This window comes from Lepidochelys kempii, chromosome 21 (assembly GCF_965140285.1).
Source record: "Lepidochelys kempii isolate rLepKem1 chromosome 21, rLepKem1.hap1, whole genome shotgun sequence".
NCBI classification, from domain to species: domain Eukaryota; kingdom Metazoa; phylum Chordata; order Testudines; family Cheloniidae; genus Lepidochelys; species Lepidochelys kempii.
Window position 1 is genome coordinate 5,167,370 of NC_136400.1, and position 24,222 is coordinate 5,191,591.

Consider the following 24,222-nt stretch of genomic DNA (forward strand, 5'->3'; position numbering starts at 1 on the left):
CAAATTTGCTGAGAGTGCAATCCACACCATCCTCCAGATCATTTATGAAGATATTGAACAAAACCGGCCCCAGGACCGACCCTTGGGGTACTCCACTTGATACCGGCTGCCAACTAGATATGGAGCCATTGATCACTACCCGTTGAGCCCGACAATCTAGCCAGCTTTCTACCCACCTTGTAGTGCATTCATCCAGCCCATACTTCCTTAACTTGCTGACAAGAATACTGTGGGAGACCATGTCAAAAGCTTTGCTAAAGTCAAGAAACAATACATCCACTGCTTTCCCTTCATCCACAGAACCAGTAATCTCATCATAAAAGGCAATTAGATTAGTCAGGCATGACCTTCCCTTGGTGAATCCATGCTGGCTGTTCCTGATCACTTTCCTCTCATGCAAGTGCTTCAGGATTGATTCTTTGAGGACCTGCTCCATGATTTTTCCAGGGACTGAAGTGAGGCTGACTGGCCTGTAGTTCCCAGGATCCTCCTCCTTCCCTTTTTTAAAGATTGGCACTACATTACTTACTCTCTTCAGCCCGCCACCTCTCCTCCCGGTCATTTTGTGCTTTCCTGCACTCTGACATTATTTGCCTCCACGCATTCGTCTGTGCTCTGTCAGTGTGGGAGGACAGCATGAGCTCGGAGAACATTTCATCGCGAGTGCGTTTTTTTTTCTTTCTAAGCTTCACTAGCCTCTGGGAAGGAGAAGATCCTGTGATCATTGAAACACATGCAGCTGGTGGAGAAAAAAAAAAAGGGACAGGTTATTTAAAAAGACACATTTTATAAAACAGTGGCTACAGTCTTTCAGGGTAAACCTTGCTGTTAACATTACATACATAGCACATGTGCTTTCGTTACAAGGTCGCATTTTGCCTCCTCCCACCGCGTGACTACCCCCTCAACCTTCCCCCCTCCCTGTGGCTAACAGCGGGGAACATTTCTGTTTAGCCACAGGCAAACAGCCCAGCAGGAATGGGCTCCTCTGAGTGTCTCCTGAAGAAAAGCACTCTATTTCAACCAGGTGACCATGAATTATATCTCACTCTACTGAGGATAACACAGAGAGATAAAGAACGGATGTTGTTTGAATGCCAGCAAACATACACTGCAATGCTGTGTTCTACAGTGTTTCCCGAGTACGTGTTACTGGCCTGGAGTGGTAAAGTGTCCTACCATGAAGGACGCAATAAGGCTGCCCTCCCCAGAAACCTTTTGCAAAGGCTTTAGGACTACATCTAGGAGAACCGCAAATGCCAGGGCAAAGTAATCCTTTCACATGCTTGCTTTTAAACCATGAAAAGTATTTTAAAAGGTACACTCACCAGAGGTCCCTTCTCCGCCTGCTGGGTCCAGGAGGCAGCCTTGGGTGGGTTCGGGGTGTACTGGCTCCAGGTCTAGGGTGAGAAACAGTTCCTGGCTGTCGGGAAAACCTGTTTCTCCGCTTGCTTGCTGTGAGCTATCTACAACCTCCTCCTCCTCATCATCTTCTTCATCCCCAAAACCTGCTTCCGTATTGCCTCCATCTCCATTGAAGGAGTCAAACAACACGGCTGGGGTAGTGGTGGCTGAACCCCCTAAAATGGCATGCAGCTCATCATAGAAGCAGCATGTTTGGGGCTCTGACCCAGAGCGGCTGTTCGCCTCTCTGGTTTTCTGGTAGGCTTGCCTCAGCTCCTTCAGTTTCACGCGGCACTGCTTCGGGTCCCTGTTATGGCCTCTGTCCTTCATGCCCTGGGAGATTTTCACAAAGGTTTTGGCATTTCGAAAACTGGAACGGAGTTCTGATAGCACGGATTCCTCTCCCCAAACAGCGATCAGATCCCGTACCTCCCGTTCGGTCCATGCTGGAGCTCTTTTGCGATTCTGGGACTCCATCATGGTCACCTGTGCTGATGAGCTCTGCATGGTCACCTGCAGCTTGCCACGCTGGCCAAACAGGAAATGAGATTCAAAAGTTCGCGGTTCTTTTCCCGTCTATCTGGCCAGTGCATCTGAGTTGAGAGTGCTGTCCAGAGCGGTCATAATGGAGCACTCTGGGATAGCTCCCGGAGGCCAATACCATCGAATTGTGTCCACAGTACCCCAAATTCGAGCCGGCAACGTCGATTTAAGCGCTAATCCACTTGTCAGGGGTGGAGTAAGGAAATCGATTTTAAGAGCCCTTTAAGTCAAAATAAAGGGCTTCATTGTGTGGACGGGTGCAGGTTTACATCGATTTAACGCTGCTAAATTCGACCTAAAGTCCTAGTGTAGACCAGGGCTAAGCCGTCTCTGTGCCACTAGATGGGACACAACACCACACCCAGGAAGTGTGTGGGTAATACTATCACACTCTTATTCAGTTTGGATAGTACCTTGTAGTTTCCTGGCAGTGCATTGTTACAAGGCTGACAAAGTGCTACCCCTTGCTAGAAAGACCCATGCCCTAGGAAATCATGGATTTCTTGGGGGGGTGGGGTGCAAAAACAAGTACTAGTTTCATCTGCTCTTGAAAGCACTTAGTGTCCAGATCACAGTCGAGGGGTAGATGTCAACCACATTTTTACATCGCTATCGAGAGAGTCAGGATGCTATAGTCTTTGTACAGACTTTTATTCAGAGAAAAAAAAAGACTTGAGTACAACACAGAAATTCCAGTTTTTTCATTTAATAAATTTGCAGATTGCCAAGTAAAATTCTGTACAACTTGCATAACTACAAATAATTTATGTTTTCAGTGACAGTGACAAACAGCATTTGGCTATGAACACCTTCTCACAGCAGAGAATTATTTCCTGAACGTAACAAGCTTGCTTTAAATGCTACCAAAAACTTATTTTCAACTACTGAAATAGAAAAATAAAGACATTTCCTTTAGGCACGGAATCAGAAGAATCTGATCACAAGTATAACCATTTTACTGCTTACTTATCAGAAAGCGTTCATAAGGAAACAGAGGTAATTTATTTTGCCTCTCAATACGGGTTTAAAAAATTTGATAGGTGTTCAGAATCCACACTGAGTCTTGCACACGTCCATGCACTTCACCCTGGGATGCTACACTGAGGACACACTAAATACAAGCCTTGGGGTAAGAGTAGTTTGGGGCTGTCTGTTATTGTTGTTTTTGGAGTTTCCTGGACATGAGAGCAAAAGGAACACTGATTATTCTGGAGATTTGGTTTTGAAACTGAGGATAAATTTGAATTAAACAAAAGCCGACAGCAGTTCAAGGAGTATCTTTGGCATCATGAAATCTGTACTTTAAAAGGGATAATACATACTTCAAAATAGAAACCTCCAAATAGAAATCTCAACAGGCTCTCGCTCGCAACAGCAAAATCCACAACCCTGAACACAACTGTAATGAGAGGAATCTGGGATCACGAGAAAAGTTTAGTACAAGCATATGACGATTGCTTCAATTTTTCCATTTTCTTCCAATATCCCATTCACTGTCTGATGAACAAGTTAGTAATCAGCACGGCAAGAATGACACGCATCTTTCCTGAAAAACCAAAAGAAAGAAAGTTATAACCAAAGTAAAAATGCATACTATCTTGATTTCACTCCCCATGTTTAGGATAATGAGAGTTTTCATTTTATATTCTGTCTGAAAGATTTGTTTAGTTAATTTTAGAGTTACATTAACACAATTATAAATTCATTTCCAATTAAAGCACAGTTCATGCTGTTTCTTCTCAGAGGCCATGTCCAAAACAGAAGAGAGGTAGAAAAAAATTCATGAGGAGGATTAATCTGTAATCAAAGTTGGCAAACAGTGGTAAGCTAGTTATTACATATCCTAAATACAGGAGAACTGGACTATCTATGCTCCCTCCCCGTAACGCTCAGCTGTTTAGAGCACTGGAAAGGCAAGGGGGTCATCTATAACATAACACTCTTTTAGGACATATTTGTTTCTTCCACTGACCACTCACATTGTACAAGAATCTCATTCAACTGTACACCCCAAGAATACCACGTAGAGTACTACTGAAGAGTCAACAGTACTTTTGTACACTGTCAGGGCCCACCGTTTCACAGTGAACCCACTATGAAACACACCCACACCACCTGAGCTCTTCTTCAGCAGAGATCTGTTTAACATCTCCTGCCTGCTGGCGAGCTCCGCACACAAAGTTGTATCAGCTAAAAGTTGAAATGTAAAGTCTGTATGCTGCTACACCTCTACTGAATGAAGTCTCGGATTTAAGGATAGAATTGCAACCTTACACCAGAAATGAAAGTCCAACATGGGCTTTGTAGCATTAATATTCTTCTGGAGAAAATATTTGTTCTTATATCATCAAAATGGTAATATACTGAAGTAACGTTTATATGTGTTAAGACAGAGCTGTTAATGACAAGTTACATCACAAGGACATAAGGTACACAATGCATTCATAACTGCTGTGGTTGACAGAATGGTTCCATAGAAATGGAGAATTTAGCCGATATTCACATAAGTGTCACATTCAACATATCTGTTCAGGCCACAGAACAAAGGTAACCTAAGAAAGTAATTTATAGTCTCAATTTGATATGTTGCATAGTTCTATTATGTTCTTGCAGATAACGGTTCATCAGAACCGCACCATCTTTTCACACTGAAGTAAATATTTTCTATTAAAACACCTTTCTGGACCCAAGCAAGGTTTTTTTCCACATTCCTGTAGATCACTGAAGCGCTGTTTTGCATCATATGGGCTCAACAGCAGGAAAGGAGAGAAACTAATTCCATAAAATATGACTCCAGAATTCAAGAGTAAAAATCAAAGTTGCTTTCGCTTCCTTAAAAGGAGGCTTTTTGTATCATTAGAACTCCGAAGAAAACGGATGCTGAATATGAGGAAAATTTTTGACGGCAATGGATTTTTTTGGGAGGGTGGGGGGGAAGGGCAGGGGGAAGTAGTGAAAGCCCTATTACCTGGAACTTTTAAAACTAGCATGGACTAAAATGGTAGAGAAAAGTACTGTAGAGAACAATCCTGCCTTTGCAGGGACAGGATGATTCGACAGACTCCCCCCAGCCACACACCCCCTTCTATAATTCTATATTCGTGAGGTTAAGCGGTTTAAGAAATCCTTACACGTTATTTCCATATCATTAAAAAAAAGAAAGATTTTTTAAAAAAAAACTAGTCAATGCTATTTACTTTTGCATTTCTTTCAATGCACATAGGGATTTTTTTTTCTTTTTACTTTCTAAGCACGAGCACAATGAAGCATTGCAGTGTGTTGCAAACTCTAAGAGAATGTTCAAATCCAAAACTCTTTCCTAAAATTTTATGTACAATTTTCTATTAAAACTCAATTGTGAAAGAAATCCCACACAAGGTAAAAACCTATATGCAAGATACCCAGCTGTGCCCCTTGGAAAGGAGGCACAGTTTTAACTCATGTCTCTTATCAATATTAATATTCATATTTCTGCCAATCAAACATCCCTAGGGGATTGCAGCAAACAGGTCTGTCAAGCCTCAGGTTCACATGATTGGGTATATAGGGTTCATTTATAATTAGTGTACGTGCTAGAACCCCGTTACTGAATGAAGTCTCAGATTTATTTAAGCATATTGCTCTCCTAGAAAACATTGAAAAGAGTTATTAATAGTTTTGGCAAATGATTGGTCAATATGCAATTTAATTAAAGACAGGTATAAAGCGCTTAAAATGGTTTCCTAAAAACTGAAGTTAAACCATTGGAAAAACCTATGGCTTTACATTTTCAGACAGCAAATGGTCTCTGGGATTAAGTTAACACAAAAACAATAGACAATTTTCTTCTCTAATATGTGTGTCTTTTCCTATTTAATAGACAACTCTGGTTAAAATTTATAGGACAACGAGTTACCTCATTTAGGATAGTTCTCTTTCAAAACTGTTCCCAGTTAAATCCTAGCAAGACCTTATTTTTCATAGTCAGAGAGACTACATAGCAACATGTTACTTGCAAGTCTTCTTGATACTGGATTTCTTTTACTCTGGCAGTAATAGCCCATTTTAAATGCGAGTATCTTTTCCTCCAACAGTGATAAAAGTGATAGCAAGCAGAAAGGATCTCTCAAGTCAGTTACCTGTGTAGCTGGAGACAGTTCTAAGTTAACAGTTGTAGGATGCTGCACATCTCATTAGCTTAGACACGACATGGGACACCATGTGTTGTTAAAGGCTTATGATCATTGGCCTTTGCTTACAGATTAAGGACAAAATAAGCCTCAGCATCAGAATTCTCATTTACCCTACAAAAGATATTAGGCAGGTGCTTTGTTGAAATATCCTGTAAGCTAAGAATGTGTATGATGTGGATGGGTAGAGTTGAGTCTCTGCCTACACAGGTAACAAGCAATACTTCCATTTCTAAAAATTGTAAAACAGTAAAAAGCAGGCTTCACAGCATCTAAGATGTCTCTTGCAAAGTCAGGGCTAAACACAAAGAAATTTAGACTGAAACTAGATCTTGGTGCAAATCAAAAGGCACTTCAGAAACCATGGCGCCCAAGGGAACTTGATTTTAAATGGTAGTTTTTCATTTTAAAGCCATTTTTAAAAGCTTTTACACAGTATTAATTAGCAGCAAGACAAAATCTTCACTGTGAACGCTGTAGCGAGCAGAACTTGAACAGCAGATCAATAGGATTACGTTTTTAGTTTGCCACATTCACATTTTACAAGCCTGAAAGTGTTGCAGGCATTTCTGAAGACATTCTGGGCTTGAATCTCTTGGGGTCCAAGGGAAAAGGCTCCGGGTCGCACACCTAGTTTGAGGGTAACTCAAGTATTCCTATTTTGTTAATGGGAGAAGAAAATCAAAAGAGAGAAGACACTTTGGGTTGGGGGATTGGGACAGAAACACTAAGGCCGTGTCCATGCTGGAGCTGGAGATGTAGTCTCCAACTCAGGCAGACATAGCTCCGTGCTAGCATGCTGAAAACAGAAGCATAGCTGTGGCGGCACGAGGGGAAAGACAGCCATCCAAGTACAGTGCCACTGCAGCCACGCTTGTGTTTTCAGCACTCCAGCTCAATCAGCGCTAACGCAGATATGTCTACACCCGAGCTCAAAGTTACAGCTCCAGCGTAGACACACACACTACGTTTCAAACCACCATTCATCCCCACCCCCTTCCCTCCCACTGGCCAAGCTGAACGCGCCCCGATTTTTCCTTTTTACATGGATCTACAGTTTAAAAATGGAGCTTTCATTGTCCTTGGTTGTGTAAAGGGAGTGATTTGTAGAAGCTGAGAAACCTATTTTAAAGTAATGTACTGAAAATTTAATCTAACGGCTGAATTTACTAAGTTGTGCAAAAGTGACTACATGCAGTGAGCCTCTGCCGTGTTCCCCTGCCCACACCCTCAGGCTGCCGAGGAGATGGGCTGAGGGTAAGATGGATATTTAAGGGCAACTCTTTCTAGTATTACACACAAAAGTCCTACATTAAACATCCTATGTTAAAAGAACATTAATAAGTCAAGCATCTGCCTCATGAGCTTTTACATGGCACCACTCGACAGAACATAATACAGTAACAGAAAAACTCTCTCACCCGGAGTAGATGCCTCACGTAGTGAAGCAGCGGGGAAAAAATTGCTTGAAATGAAGTGGAACATAAATACTTTATGCTATTACCGTATCTTACCATGTAAAGTCTATGCATTGAATTATTTTTTAAAATTTTAAATTACTTACCAATAGCAATCACGGTACCAGTGTTCAGCCCTAGAAAGAAAAAAAGTGCAAGGTGAGCTGAAGTGACACATTACATGAATGCCAGCTAACTATAGGAATCCATTGATTCCTATTGGTGCAACATTTAGTACCTTAAACCACACGCTAAATTAAACAAATAGACTCAAATTAATACCATCATGCAAATTACAGAATTTATAAGGCATACTGGAAACCAGGATCTGACCCCTAGATAATCCAATATTGAAAGAAGAAAGGATACCTGGAAAAGCTGCCTATTACTTGTACATTGTAATAGAGACATGACGACAGACCTGAGAATTGACAGGGCAAAACCTCTATAAAGATTTCCTCTATTATGAATGAACGCTCTCATTTGCGGAATTCTTATGCATCCTTCTGAGACCAGAGGGCCCTCCCCTCCAGACACTTTCAGGATCTCAGCTGCCAAATTCTGCACTGACCTGAAGAACAGCTCTGAGGAAGCTTGAAAGCTTGACTCTCCTCACCAACAGAAGTTGGTCCAATGAAAGATATTACCTCACCCACCTTGTCTCTCTAATATCCTGGCACCGACATGGCTACAACAAAACACCGCACACAAATTCTGCACTGGTCAGCCAAATTTTTACCTATAGCAAAAGTCACTAGAGGTGTGGTGTTTGGATCAGCTACCACAAAACAGGCCTCTACACGTAACCACAGGATTAGTGACATCAGGTTCTTTGCCAACCTGTACTTATTTGGGAGCAGAGCAGAAACAGGAGAAGAGTGGTATTTTTCATTTTGATACTCCTGCTGTCATTACCAGAGGATCAGTCAACTCACGCCTAACCGTTACTTACAGAACAAAAAGTGAACTGAGTAGACATCTCATCGGATCTGTATTCATCACTGAGAATTTCTGAATTCTCATCATTGACACTTGACTACCAGTTAAGCCTGTAGCTGCCTGTGCCATTATTGTGCAGAATTCAGACTGACAGGTTCATACAGCTGGCATTTTAGAGAGATATATTGAGTGAGTGGCCATCAGCAGGTGGGTATTATCATACAGACGAGTGGGGGAAAAAGGAATGAAGGAAGAGGTAGTTCTGGGTGGGAGACAAGACTACTACCTAGGTATAGGAATTTAATTCCAGCCTCAGTCTTATAATTCACACCTGGGCATAAGGGGCATTCAGGTGAGCACAACTGTACTTTGTTATATATTATGAAGCGCAAATTGAAGTAAGTGTGCAGAATGTTCCAGTTCAATGTGTAAACCAACGCCTCCACCATCCACCTTGAGGATTCTAGGTATCTGAGCACAGTGGTTTTTTCGCTCCCTTTATCGTCATCAGGTTGACCTGGGCTTTCTTTAGGGCCATTTGGGGTTATGTTCAGAGTAGGTTCCGCAAAAAAAAAAAAAAAAAAAAAGAGGAGATTTACAAGACGATACAGAAGCAACCCACTTATCTGAATATGCTGAACAAAGCCACGCCATGCAGGGAAAGACCTCAAAGGCGACAAGACAACTAGAGAGCGATTTTACAAAGTTAGTTTGCAACAAAACATGCTAAAACTGAGTCCCAAGACTGCTCCTTTTCTCTCTCCCTGGTCGAAGGATCAAGCACTACCTGCTAGCACACTATTCAACTAGGCAACACAGACAAGCTATTTTACCCATTTCATTTTCCTTAGGATTTCTGTTGAGTTTGCACAGTGACAAGTGTCCACATGCATGTGGACACATTACTCGTACAGCCATGCCAAGAACTAATTCTTTGAACCAGAAGCCATCTACGCCTACACAAAATAATTAGTATTACAGTACAGTTTTCAAGATGATCCATCTTTGGCCAAGTCAACATGCCTGGAGTGCCACACCCCCTAGGAGCTTGTAAGCGTCTATTCCCTCGCTTAGTACATGGTCTCCCCAATTCTCAAAAGCTATCGTCTCATCCCACCTATGCCTCCAAACTGTTCCCTTACCTCCCTTCGTTTGTAAGTTCTCCCAACACACCCCTGCCTCATGTTTCTTCTCTCCAACACCATCCTTTACCCCCTCCAGCCTGGTTTGTCCTCTTCCTTCCACCCTAACTTCTCTAACCAAGCTTTTTAACTGCTCCTTCCCAGACCAGTCTCAGGCCTGTACTCCGCTCCATCCCCCTCTTCCTGTTGGACCCAGTTGATCCTCTCAAGACTGTTGAGCCAGGGATGAGAGTCTTGTAGATGCCCAGGTTATTTTCCCCCTCTGGCTCCTCGGCAGAGTTTCTTGCAGGTTCCTCCTCTAGGATACTGTGGGATCTGAGTTACTACAGAGAAGTCTTTCCTGGGTGTCTGGCTGGTGAGTCTTGCCCACATGCTCAGGGTTTAGCTGATCGCCATATCTGGGGTCAGGAAGGAATTTTCCTCCAGGGCAGATTGGCAGAGGCTTTGGGGTTTTTTTCACCTTTTCCTGCCATGTGGGGCATGGGTCACTTGCTGGAGGATTCTCTGCACCTTGAAGTCTTGAAACCATGAGTTGAGGACTTCAATAGCTCAGACATAGGTTAGGGGTTTGTTACAGCAATGGGTAGATAAGATTCTGTGGCCTGCTTTGTGCAGGAGGTCAGACTAGACGATCATAATGGTCCCTTCTGACCTTAAAGTCTATGAGTCTTACTCTGGACTCATGCCCGCAACGCTACGCGACGACTGGAGAAACATATCGGCTGCCACTGGATGTGATGCGAGGAATGCCAGGAGCTGGGAGGCCTGGTGCCACAGCTGAAGAATACAGATCACACTATCATCACTCCGAGAGCTAGAACCATGCTGGAGAGGACCCTGAAGGATGCCACCTGCGCCACTACGTGGAAAACCTGAAACGGAAGCCGGACCAGGGCAAGGCATTTGAGGTGACGTGCAAGTGGGACCCAGCAACCACTTCCTCCCTGGGAGCAGCTTCACCCAATTTGCCAACTGGAAGTGCAGCCACAGGGCCCAGCTCAACTGCGTCCCACTGAACGGAGCTGTCCACACCATGGGATTAGGGACAAGCGATGCGGGAAGTGCGGCTACGCCAACGAGACGCTACCCCACGTCCTGTGTAGCTGCAAGCCCCATTCAAGAGCTTGGCAGCTGCAACACAATGCCATCCAAGGTCGCCTGGCCAGAGCCATCCCGCCACCAGTGGGGAAGGTTGCCGTAAACTCCGCCATCCCCGGAACCAACAGCCAACTGCAACCAGACATTGTCATCACCAGCAAGGACCGGAAGAAGATCATGGTGGACATCACAATGGCTTTCAAGAACAGGATCCTGGCCTTCTACAATGCCAGAGCTTGAAAGGTAGAGAAATATGCCCCTCTGGCCGAAACCTTGAGAACAAAGGGTTACCAGGTCCAGACAAACGCACTGATCGTCAGAGTCCTTGGCGCATGGGACCCCAGTAAGGAGCGAGTGCGGAGATCATATGGATTCGGTTAACGCTACACTGGGCTGATGTGGCAACTCATGGTGTCCGACGCCATCAGGTGGTCGAGGAACATCTACATAGAACACATCACTGGACATCGGCAATACCAGGAGGGATGAGCTGGAGTGCCGCTGAGAAGCGCAGTCAGGAAAGTAACAAATACTTTCCTCATGGATCGTATTTTCTAAATGGACAACCGACCTAATTCTCAATTACTGAGGGACAATCTCCACTCATTGATAGATTTTGTTTTCCACGACCAAATCTCTGTACAACTTTTCAAGAGTGATGTACCTGAGTATTCGGATATCTAAACTGTATTGTTAAATTGATTCACCTAAATTGGGGTTATTGCTGATTATGTGCTCTATGTATCATATGACTTTTAAAAACTAAACTTTATATTTGTAAACAAGCTAAGCACTATACCCAGATGATCACAAGCTAAATATGAGTCAACAGCGTAACACTGTTGCAAAACAAGCAAACATCATTCTTGGATGTATTAGTAGGAGTGTTGTAAGCAAGACACGAGAAGCAATTCTTCCGCTCTACTCCGCACTGATTAGGCCTCAACTGGAATAGCGTGTCCAGTTCTGGGCGCCACATTTCAGGAAAGATGTGGACAAACTGGAGAGAGCAAACAAAATTATTAAAGGTCTAGAAAACATGACCTAAGGGGGAAGATTGAAAAAATGGGGTTTGTTTAGTCTGGAGAAGAGAAGACTGACAGGAGACATAACAGTTTTCAAGCTCATAAAAGGTTGTTACAAGGTGGAGGGAGAAATCTTCTTCTTCACCTCTGATGATAGGACAGGAAGCAACGGGCCTAAATTGCAGCAAAGGTGGTTTAGGTTGGATATTAGGAAAAACTTCCTGTCACGGTGATTAAGCACTGGAATACATTGCCTAGGAGGTTGTGAAATCTCCTTCATTGGGGATTTTTAAGAGCAGGTTGGACAAACATCTGTCTGGGATGGTCTAGATAATCCTTAGTCCTACCTTAAGTACAGGTGACTGGACTAGATGACCTCTCGAGGTCCCTTCCAGTTCCATGATTCTATGTACAGACACTCTTTTACCAACTGTCAAGGTTCCTCCCCAACTCTGAACTCTAGGGTACAGATGTGGGGACCTGCATGAAAAACCTCCTGAGCTTATCTTTACCAGCTTAGGTCAAAACTTCCCCAAGGTACAAAATATTCCACCCTTTGTCCTTGGATAGGCCGCTACCACCACCAAACTAATACTGGTTACTGGGGAAGAGCTGTTTAGAGGAGTCTTTCCCCCCAAAATACTTCCCAAAGCCTTACACCCCACTTCCTGGACAAGGTTTGGTAAAAAGCCTCACCAATTTGCCTAGGTGACTACAGACCCAGACCCTTGGATCTTAAGAACAATGAACTATCCTCCCAACACTTGCACCCCCCTTTTTCTGGGAAATGTTGGATAAAAAGCCTCACCAATTTGCATAGGTGACCACAGACCCAAACCCTTGGATCTGAGAACAATGAAAAAGCATTCAGCTTTCTTACAAGAAGACTTTTAATAAAAATAGTAGTAAATAGAAATAAAGAAATCCCCCCTCTAAAATCAGGATGGTAGATACCTACAGGGTAATTAGATTCAAAAACATAGAGAACCCCTCTAGGCAAAACCTTAAGTTACAAAAAAAAAAAAAAAAAGAAAGATACACAGACAGAAATAGTTATTCTATTCAGCACAGTTCTTTTCTCAGCCATTTAAAGAAATCATAATCTAACACGTACCTAGCTAGATTACTTACTAAAAGTTCTAAGACTCCATTCCTGGTCTATCCCCGGCAGAAACCAGCATATAGACAGACACACAGACCCTTTGTTTCTCTCCCTCCTCCCTCTTGTCTCCTCATTGGTCATTTTGGTCAGGTGCCAGCGAGCTTACCTTTAGCTTCTTAACCCTTTACAGGTGAGAGGAGCTTTCCCCTGGCCAGGAGGGATTTCAAAGGGGTTTACCCTTCCCTTTATATTTATGACACCAACCTATATATATTTCATTTTATTTTAACATTAGCTTTGATAAAATTTGTGTGTGTGTTATGCCTATGACATAAATGGGACACAGATACTCAAACTTTACATCATTCTAACATGGCTACTCAAAAGCAATAAGCTCCCTAAACAGCAGCAGGTACCAAAATGTATTTCAAAATAAAGTTAGACAACTCTGGATCTTTTCCTTTAAAAAGATGTTAGTCTACAAACACGACAGCACCCAACTGTATGGCTATCCCGCCCCTTCCCCCACCCTCCACTAAACTGCATGAGTTAAACATCATTGTTGTACGAAGCCATCCGGAATTTGGGTCACACTAGAAGAGATGTACATACAATGACATTCTGGAACTGAACTTCCCTGCTTTTGGGGGAGTTAATATTAAGTAGCAAGATGACCAACCTGCCCTAATGCCTCTGAAAAAGCCTCAATCCCAGCTGTTAGGCTGGGTAACTCAGAAAGAATAAAACCAAGTTGTTGCACTTGCTTGAATACCAAGTACATAAATGCATTGTTAGCTAAATGCAACAGTGTGCAGGAGCACTGCCGTCACTAAAATGAGGATTGTACAATGACCTTTATTTCTCCCTCCGAAGAACTTTATGGCTGTGATATGAACTCACAGAAGCCTGAGCCTTCACTGCCAAGGAGCCCTCCCGGAGAGTTCTGAAAAAGAGGCTTGCCAAACAATCCTGCTTGTAAGCCCCTATCTCTCTCCGCCCACTCCCCATTAGCACTTGAGTTGAAGGGTACTGGCATAAAAGCAAAACCTTAGTTTAAGAGTTTCTCTCCACCTAAAAATCAACTGTTTGTGACCTGAGAATTAACTTCAATCTTGGAACACTGAGGGGAGAAAAAAACACAGGATGTATTAGAGGCAAAAATTGTTTCCAGGAATGATTCATGAAGTTTCAGTCATTCTTTAGTTTTTCAGCAGTAACTAGTTTTCATGATACGTATTTAGGGGGACAAAGCACTAACTGAATTTCCTCAGGTTTATGGGTTTACTTAGCAATCAAAATAGAGTTTTTCTTGGAAGGTGATCGTAGAATAAGAAGGGGATAAAAAACAGACGCTACTAACCTTTGCATTCAGGGGCAGGCCCACTCCACTCTCCATTGAAATGATCTTTCGTTGTACAATGAATGGAGGCCTCTCCAATAAGAGACAAGCCCGGGTCACATTTGTAAGTTACTGCTGAGCCAAAGGAAAACTCTTCTCCACTCTGACCATTATGGGATCCCTGGGTGATATCAGGAGGTGGACGACAAGGTATTGCTGAAGCAAAGAATGTCAACATGAAAATTAAAGTTTCCACTGAAGGTGAACCAAAGAGAGTTTTCACTAAGAAAGTTGTCTCAGATCCCCCCAAAAAGCTATTTAGCCATTTGGAAGCGTACTTAACATTCCATTTTAATATTTGAAGCAATATCTCTTTCAGATTCTGAAGGTTTGTCTGCTTTTAGGCTTGACGCAACCCAGTACGTCCATTGCTCAAGGAGGATGCTCCATAAAACACCAGCTCTGGAAGATGACCTTAGCAGAGCGCGCTCCTTCCCAACATTAGCCTCAAGGAGCCAGAACCTCTCGCCCGGCATCTCGAGATGTAGTATTGTTCCACCAGAAGAAAACTAAGCTAGAACAGTTCTTTTAGCAGCAGCTGATTCTAGACTGGACATCAGCAGCATCATTGATAGACCAAGCCCAGAAAGCATTCAAGAGATCAAATTAATTGTGATTCACTCCAAAAGAGCCTCAGATTTTAAGTGGATAGTCACATTTGGGAAGCATCAAAACTTCTTGAAGTCATTATCATGCCTTTTACATAGTGACCAGGAGGATTACACAGATACAATAGTGAAGAGGAGCCATGAGGCCTGTTGGATTGTGCATATTAAAACAGTGCCAGCATATGAATAATCTAAAAGGTACCAAAAAAAAAAAAAAAAAAGATTCTGTAGGAGTCATCTAAACACCATGGCGAAGCACAGTACGATTTCATTCCTCCCCACAACAAAACTGTCATTTGGATTAAATGCCAAAGGAAGAACAGAGACTCCTCTGAAGCGCCAGCTATGCTGCATCATCTCCAGACGTGAACTGTTCTTAAAACCATTAAATTGCTTTACCTTGGCAAAGTGGAACCTCCGTATCCCAATCAACTCCATTTCCCACAATCACACACTGGGCAAAAGTCTGTCCAATTAATCTGTACCTAAAGAAAAAAGGTTCGAGTTTGTGACTCATGGAAGCAAAGAACTAGTTCCGCATCCAGAAAGATGGAACATGGTTTCTTTCTGCCAGTAGGTGGAGACAAACCATTGAAAAAGGGATACATCTAACACCACAGGGCCAAGGAACACGAAGGCCAGGTCTACAGTACACATCTACATCGGTACAGCTACAGTAACGCCTCACTTAACATCGTCCCAGTTAACATTGTTTCGTTGCTGATCAATTAGGGAACATGCTTGTTTAAAGTTGCTCAACGCTCCCTTAGAAGGTTGTTTGCCAGCCGCCTGCTTTGTCCACTGCTTGCAGAAAGAGCAGCCCGTTGGAGCTAGCTGGTGGGCGCTTAGAACCAGGGTAGACCGGCAGCCGCCCCGCCCCATCACCTTCCGTAAGTTCCCTGTGTGGCAGCCGCCCAGCAGGCTATCAATTGTCAGGCAGTTCAGCCATCCCTCCCCCCACTGCCCTGTGCTGCTCCTGTCCTCTGCCTTGGAGTTACTCCCGGGAGCCTCCTGCTTGCTGTGCGAGGGGGAAAAAGGGTGCTAATGTCAGGGTGTCCTCCTCCCGCTGTACCCCTTCTCCTCAGAGAGGTGCGGGAGAACACGACAGGGCTCAGGAAAGAGGGAGCTTGCTGCCAGCAACTGCTGTCAACTTGCTGATCTACTTAAAAAGGTAATGTACTTAAACTGGGGGTCAGCACACTTAAAGGGGCAATGCGCACGTGTGTCTCTCTCTCACGCGCGTGCGTGTGTGTTTGAGAGACTGTCTCTCTCTGCCATGCTGTGTCTCCTCCCTCCATTTGTGCTGCCTTGTAGAGTGTGAGGCTACATTAATAACAATGTGTTAACCCTTGAGGGCTTAGCCAAAAGCACTGCATTTCCAAGTCCATTGAGCTGAAGGTCCAGCTAAACCCAGCACACAAAGTTGCAACATACTGACAAAGCTTACACTTGGTCTTCACTACAGAATACACTTAGCATTCGATTAAACTGAAGTGAAAGATCTTGAAGAAATCAATCTCCTGTGACGGCAGGGAACAGTGAGAGAGCACGCGTGTGCACAGATGGGCCCAAACAGCTGCTAGTTTGTAAAATAGAATTACACCCAAAGACAACCTGCCGACAGCAGTAATGGGAGACAAGACAGCTGCCCTGAGCGGTCACCCACTTGCCATCTCCCTGTTCCATATTCAAAATTCAAGCATCGTAACTGTCCAAGATCTAACCAGTGGTCTTTAAACCCACAGACCTCATAGGCCTGCATAATTCCAAAGCATGAGGCCCCTATAGGCTACTGTACAGAAAGTCACCAAGTCCTGCAACAAGAGCTTGGAAATTTCTGTGGATCAAACCTATTTCATCCAGAAGGCAGGATATGGACCAATCTACAGGATAAACCAAGGGATTTAACTCCCACCTCTGTGCAGCAGGAGAGCCTGCCTTGCCCCAGGGAGTTACCTGCCCATGCTCAGATACATCTAATTCAGACTGGGCCTGGACATCTCCCACCACCCCAAATATCCCTTGGGAGTCCAATCTCTGCTGCTTGGACAAGCCACCTAAAGTTGTGATACAGAAAAACAAAACTCGACACAACACCTGCATTCCTGTCATTTGTGTGCCCCCGCAACGCAATCCATTCAACTAGCAGGGAGGGCGAAGAGCTTGTGGCAAATTGCCGGCACTACTTTGATGGGTCTCGCGCTCTCTCTTCTTCGGGAGGGTTCAGGGCACCCTTTCTCGCCCCTGAACTGGGGTATTAACTGCCCCACGAGTGTCCTAGAGGAGGAGTGGAGTGGAGAGGGAGGGACCTGGACCCGCCCTCTACTCCAGGTCCCAGCCCAGGGGCCCTACGGAAAGCAGTAAACCACTAAAACTAGTGGTTTCTTCTTCTGAGCTACTTCCCTCTCCTGCCCTTCAGCTTGTGGGGCTTCCTGCCCTCCCTCTGCACAAACCAGGTGTCCCTTTACCTAGGGTCTTGGTCTTCTTAGCCCACCACAGCACTTCTCCAAACTCTCCTCTGCTTCCCTCCAAACTGCTCTCTGCTCCAACATCCATCCACTCTGCTTCAACTCCTTTCCTTGTCTGATTGAAGCTGGGCGGGGGGGTGGGGGGGGCGGCTGGTTTATCAGGTGACTGGCTTCAGGCGTTCTAATTAATCTATAGCCAACTTTCTTCCTTCTACAGGGAATAAGGCTCCCTTCTAACACTCTCCTACTACCCTCTGGCCATGCTGTATCACAAGCTATTTCAATTAAGTACAATGCTACCACAAGAACAATGGGTAAAAACTGCCCATGAAGAACTTCAGGCTGGAAATTAGAGGGTTTCTAACCATAGGAAAGGTAAGGTACAGGAACAGTCATCCAATAGTAGTTGTGGGGGCAACTAACTTAGTTTGAGAGAGAGCCAGACAGGTTTATGCATGCAATTATATGATGGGGTTGCTTGTGATGGCAGGGCTCAGCAACCCTGGGGTTTTTTTTCCAGTGTGTGTGTTACATTCCTAAGGCTCACGCGTCACGATTTCAGCCAGGCACCTGCAGCAGTCAGGAAGGGATTCCACACCAAACGTATTCTGAGTTGGTTCCTTTTATCTCCTTCCTTTGAACCATCAGGGATAGCCATGGCTGAAAATGGGACACTGGATGGGGAAGGCCAGGACTCTGAGGTGGCATCAACCACTCTCACCTCAGTGCTTGACTTATATGCTCAGGCTCTAGTATGTGGGGTTGTTAAGAAATTTCCCCCCCGGTCACATTGGCAGTGACATTGGGGGTTTTCTTGCCTTCCTCTGGAGTATGTGAGTGCAAGTCAATTGCCAGGATTATCTCAATATATATCTCACTTCCACATTTCCCTGCCATGACAGGGACCCGAGGAATTTGTGCACCTCAGGCCCTCCTGTTCTCTGACCATGGCACATAATGGTCTAAGCTCCTGTGGGCTGTAGTATTTTAGACTACATTTTGGTTGAGTTTAGTATGTGGGTCTCTGGGAAGTGTTAGTGGACTGTGATATACAGGAGGTCAGACTGGAGAATCGGGAGGTCCCTTCTGGCCTTCAACTCTGAGACCTCAAAAATCCAAAACACACCTGCTCAGCACAAGGAAGTCACAAGCTATTTTTGATTCCCCAAGGCCTGGCAACATAACCCATATGGACAAAAGCAACAACTGCACTTGATGCTATCCTGGGGAATACCGACATCTCTAAGGGAGAGACAGACAAATATTTGCTATTGTAGAGCAGGAAGAGGTCTGCCTCTATCTGGTGCTGCATTTTATGGGCAATATTCTGCCACTAGCTCCCGCACCCTCACAGAAACCCCTGTAACAAGGGAGAGATGGCACGGGTCAGTAAGTGCCACATGACCCCTGAGGTGGGACTCTCAATATCATAACCCAACCCCTGCTGGAGGATCTCCTGAGGGCTCTAGGCTGCCATCTTCAAAAGCACCTGAGCGAGTTAGATGCCCATCTCCCACTGAATGACAACCATAGCTGGGTGGCTATCTTCCTTCAACTCCTTTGAAAATCGCAGGTGTAATTCTTAACAAGGGCCCCAGCCCATGGATACAGATTTATAGCACACCACTCACTTATGTTCTTGAAGTTAAGCAGGCTTGCTTGTCTCATTTTGCCAGACTTCAACAGCAGTTTTACACCAGTCTAGCTTCTATTAATTAGTCCAAAGAAGCAATTTGCCACTCACCCTTCATCACAGGAGAAGTCTGCTCTTGCACCAAACCGGAGATCCGTTACATCACCCCTGCCATTTTCGAGTTCGAGTGGTTTACATCGTCTTCCTAGAAGAGAACAAGACGAATAATAGTGTTACCTCAGATTACCTTAATAGGAAAAAGGGGATATCCTAACTTGCACCCTCTAACACAGCAAATACCATGGCAGATCAAAGCCAATGGTCTTGGAGTCCAGTATCTGTCCTCTACGACAGCAGGCAGCACCAAAGGCTAAGGAGGAAAGCTTAAAACCCACATTATGGATAATTTTGTTACATGCCCATGGGAAGTGAGGAGAAGTGGAAGCGGGATGATGCTTCCTAATCCCACACAGATAGTGGTTGCCTTATATCCTGAAACAAGAGATTTCAGATCCCCTTGCAGGTTTAGTATAAGCGCAAATATTCATACTGTCAACGTGAACGCCCAGATCCCGAAAACTCATATGCAGAACCATATTCATGTGGGTAGACCCACTCACCTCAACTGGCAGCAATTACAAATAAAAAGCAACATAAGACACAGAAGAAAAAAAAAAAAAAAGGATAGAAGGCGTAAGTTACGAAATGTAAAAATTTATATGGGGCACTAAAGACATCAGTGAGAGTCTCACAAGTGGCATGGTTACAGACAATAAGGAGAAGATTGTGAAGATCGTTAGGGACAAAAGAAATCCTTCTGTAAGAGAATGTACCCATGTCCACACCCTAGAGACTGCTGTAATAATCTATGTACCGAGCATGCCTTGTGAGGCATCATCTGAAAATGTATAAAAAGAAAAGGAGTACTTGTGGCACCTTAGAGACTAACCAATTTATGCTCAAATTTGTTCGTCTCTAAGGTGCCTCAAGTATTCCTTTTCTTTTTGTGAATATAGACTAATACGGCTGCTACTCTGAAACCTGAAAACATAGAGTTTACTGGTCAATACTGCCCTGATAAAGTGCATGGTAACATTGTCTCTGAAGTTAGAAGATTTCCCTGTATAATGTTAACTCATATTAAAAAACCTACAGCACAAGCTGGCAAACAGGACTGTCTCAAAGGAATGTGTGCTCTGCTTAATTTGCATTTAAGCAACAAGCAGTCATCAAGCAGGAAGAAAAAAACCTCCAAAAAGAGAGGAAAAGCAGCAGGGAAAATCTTTTCCCGATAGACTTTTTGTCAGCTGGGAATGTTTTCCCAGGGGTGGGACTGACACTATAAAAAAGGAGCAACAAAAACTCCCAGGCTCCCCCTCCTCCCTCTCACTCCAGCCATCCACTCACTGCACTAGAAGAGACAAAGGAAGCACCAACTGAGCTGAAGAAGGGGTCCTCACTTAAGAAGTTTGGTCAGCAAGACTGCTGAGAGCATATGGTAAGAAAAACTTCATTTCGAATTTAACAGCATTTTTTAACTTGAGCACCACTTGTGCTTTATCTTGACCTCTCTTGTCACCTTTCCGACTCATGCCTCATGACCTGCAGTCCCTTAAAATCTTTGTAGTTAATAAACTTGTTTGATCTAATCCAGTGTGTTTAAATTGAAGTGTTTATGAAACTCTATTTGGGTAACAAGAAAGAAGGAGAGACTCGAGATGAATTTGTATTGTCCGGGAGAGGGCTGGGCAATACAAGACATACATTTCTGGAAAGGGGGGGCAGGGCGGGGAAATACTAGGAATTTGTTGGGGTCACCTCACCAGCTTTGCTTATACTGCAAGAACAAAGGTGTGGCTGGCCGAGACCTAGCTGGGAGTGACTTGCACACCGGAGGCTGTTTGTGAGCAGTCCAGACTGGAGGCTACAGCACCAAAGCTTTGTAAAGGGCACCCCCAGGTTAGGGGACAGCGGTGACAGATTCTCATTAGTCTGGATGATACACCGAGTATACCACGCGTAGTAAAGGTACAAACCTGTTACTAAATGGAGATGGGTAAAACAATTATGATACAAGAAAGGCAGGAGTGTTCAGGAAATATTTCCCTTTTGTATTTGGAAAGAAGCACGACAACGTAGTCTCATCACAAGAGTTTGATGAAGTACTTCCATGTCTATTCGTAATTAAGGAGGAAGTTAAACTACATCTGCTAGGGATAAACATTGTTAAATCAATATCTTGGGATAACTTGCACCCAAGTGTCCTGAAAAGTTGGCCACGGAGATCTCTAACCCACTGATTAAGATTTATAAGAAGTTAGAGTAACTGGAAATTCAGGAAGAATGGAAGAGCGCTGATCTTGTGCCAGTATTCAAAAAGGGCAACCAGCATGACCTCAGTAACTGTAGACTAGTTAACATGATCTCACTCACAGGCATAATAATTTAAAGGTATTGTGGGATTCATCGATTCCAAGGGCAAATCTGTTCTGACCACTTGTGCAGTGGAGGGAAAATTTTCCCAATTCATAAGGAATTAAGAACAGGAATATAATTAATACCAACCAATATGGTTTTATGGAAAATCAGGTTTCTCTGATAAACCTCTGTCGTTCTTTGAAGTTACAAAGATGTTTGATAAACGTAACTGATGTAATATGCCTAGACTTTTGTAAGCTGTTTGACTTAGTACCACACAACATTCTAAATAAAAAATTAACACTTCTGTATCAATAGAGCACAACTTAAATGGACTAAGAATTGGCTAAGAGGGTGAGGCAATATCTTTTATTGAACCAACTTCTGTGGGTGAGAAGCTTTCGACCCTACACAGAGCTAGTCTTCAGGTTTGGAATACATTTCTGACACCAAGAAGAATGGTGTGTAAGCTCGAAAGCTCTCTCACCAACAGAAGTTGGTCCAATAAATGATATTATCTCACCCACTTTGTCTCGCTAATATCTTGGGATTGACACCGCTGCAACACCACTGCAGACAAGAACTGACTAACTGACATCTCCAGGAGCAGTCACATCAGTGGGAATCATTATCAAACAAACCTGTTTCTAGTAGAATTCTGCAGGGATCGGTCCTAGACCTGCTGCTATTCAACGTTTTAATCAGTTGACTGGAAGTAAACAAAAATCACTCCTGACAAAATTTGCAGCTGACAGAAAGTTTGGGGGAGTGATAAAGCAGGACAGAGCAGTCCTGCAAAGCAATCTGGATCCCCTGGGTCCGTTCAAACAAAATTCATTCTAGTACCGTATAGTGCAAAATTATACATCTAGGCACAATTACTTCTAGCATTAAACTCTATGAAGCAGCAGACTATTCACATGTGCAACATTAAGCAACATGTTTGCCAGACCCGGTTCTAAGTGTCTCATCCCTTTTTGAACCCTACCCTGTTCTTTGCCTCCATTTTGTGGCAGAATGTTCACAGGCTTGTTTTGCGTTTTGTAAATATTTGTTTTTAATTTTCTTGATACGTGAATCCTGATTTTAGACAGCTAAAAACTGCACGTTCCTCAGTCAAGCTCAGTGGAAGAGCTTTTCTTTGTCCCTACAAGAGTTACTTGTGATGCTTTCTCCCGGAGTAGACTTATTCCCACGAAGAATAAACTGTATCAAAAAGTCACCATATCTATAGGGAATTCAATGTAGATATACTGTATCCAAACAAAGATAAAGTCAGCACTTTTTATTATTGTACTGGGGGAAAAAAAAATCTCTGAATTCAGACAAGGCATGTAAAAATTGTGACCTATTTACTAAGGTCTGATCGATTCAGCAAAACAAGTTCCGCTGACATCACTGAGACTTAAGAACGCACTAAGTGCTTTGCGGAATCAGGGCCTATATATAAAGTATTTTCTCAACCCAGAGAGGGTAAGTCTAAGGCTAGTCAAGAAATCCCCATCAGTATTTGACAAATTACGACAAATTAAATCATAATTTAAAATATATGCACAAGACGACAGAGTTAAGGTTCATCAGCATCCAACTGTATATATCCTTACTAGTTACTGTAGTACTGCATTTACTAGGGACTTCTGCATGGAATATAGCATCTATAGTCTTGAGAGGAGAAAACTTGCAAAAATCTTATTGTACTCTTAGCAATGAAACCAAGAGAAGTATTCTCTAAGCTTTGTTATGAATTAGTATTTTGACCAAGTTTGTAACACACGTTATTCAATACTGGGTTTACTTTTAGTACAGTGAATTCCGTAGGGCTGAACTCTATCATTTGTTATCAGGGATAGAGCAACTACAATTTTTCCGAAAAGACAGACACTTATCACACCGAAGTGTTTCACTTTATTGCAGTATTTGTGATGTTCCCTATACTATCAACAGGAAATACTATGAACACGATGAATTTAACCGCACCAAGTTGTAGCTGTCCAGTGTTCTGTGGCACTCACTTGAACAAAGTTAAAAGAGGTGACATGGTAAGAACCAAGATCATTAGGGAAACTAAATAGATGAAAGCTTAGACGTCCTTTATTTTATACCTCCATTTAAAGCTGACCCGCATAGGTAGAGTATCAAATTCCAATAACTTCACTGGTGTGCACTGAATGTCTCCCAGTCAGTCACACGCAAATTATGCGGACAGTGGGGTTTCTGGGAGAGAAGAACTGCACTATTCTTAAGTTTATATCTACTACTACACAAGATGTTGATGTTCTAGAAAGGCAGATATTCAGCACAAGGCCTAAAAACCAAGAAGAAAGTGGTAAACCTATTCCTCCTCTGAAACCTATTTGAGAGTATTCAGCACAGAAGGCTAAAGTTACTGGAATTTTGCATTTTAGCTGCTCTTAAAGAAGCCTACAAAGATATGGAAGCATTCTGATTTTTTTTTTTTAAGTCAACCACTAATATAACAAAGAACTGTCCAAAATGTATTGAGAAAGTGTTTATGGATACCAGTGTTGAACTGTGAACCACTTACCCAATAAAAGATGGCTTGCACATCAATTGAAATGGAAAAGCAACAAAGGTACTCACCTTCACAAAACTCAGGGTCTACTGACCATTTTGAATTTTCAAGACATGTAACAAAAGGAGACTTTCCAGAGCTCAAAATGTATCCTGGGCGACAGGAGTATTGCAGTTTGGTCCCAACAGGATAGGAATTGTTCACTCCCCCAGGCAGCTCAGCAAAATGCAACCGTGGAGGAGAATCACAAGTGCCTAGCAAGAGAGACAGGCAAGGAAGGGAAA

At 43.4% G+C, this 24,222-nt stretch overlaps 2 protein-coding genes across 2 annotated transcripts in view; both read right to left on the minus strand.

The window, feature by feature from the left end:
- The window catches only part of LOC140901502 (complement receptor type 1), a 168,762-nt gene that overhangs the window by 57,250 nt on the left and 87,290 nt on the right, over window positions 1–24,222 (minus strand). The gene's annotated exons all lie outside the window — the stretch shown is intronic.
- LOC144929630 (uncharacterized) lies at window positions 238–6,751 on the minus strand. The gene is made up of 3 exons (XM_078849845.1): window positions 5,843–6,751; window positions 1,329–3,493; window positions 238–739 (listed from the first exon to the last, which is right to left on the minus strand). The coding sequence occupies exons 2-3, from the start codon at window positions 1,909–1,911 to the stop codon at window positions 522–524; spliced, it is 801 nt and encodes a 266-aa protein (XP_078705971.1). The 5' UTR covers window positions 1,912–3,493; window positions 5,843–6,751; the 3' UTR covers window positions 238–521.

What these genes read in the sequence shown, in the direction of transcription:
- LOC144929630 (XM_078849845.1), bottom strand. Translation starts at nt 1,911, where the DNA reads ATGCAGAGCTCATCAGCACAGGTGACCATGATGGAGTCCCAGAATCGC. An exon ending in AGGCGGAGAAGGGACCTCTG is followed by an intron (nt 740 to 1,328) that starts GTGAGTGTACCT and finishes TTTCTCCACCAG; the next exon opens with CTGCATGTGTTTCAATGATC.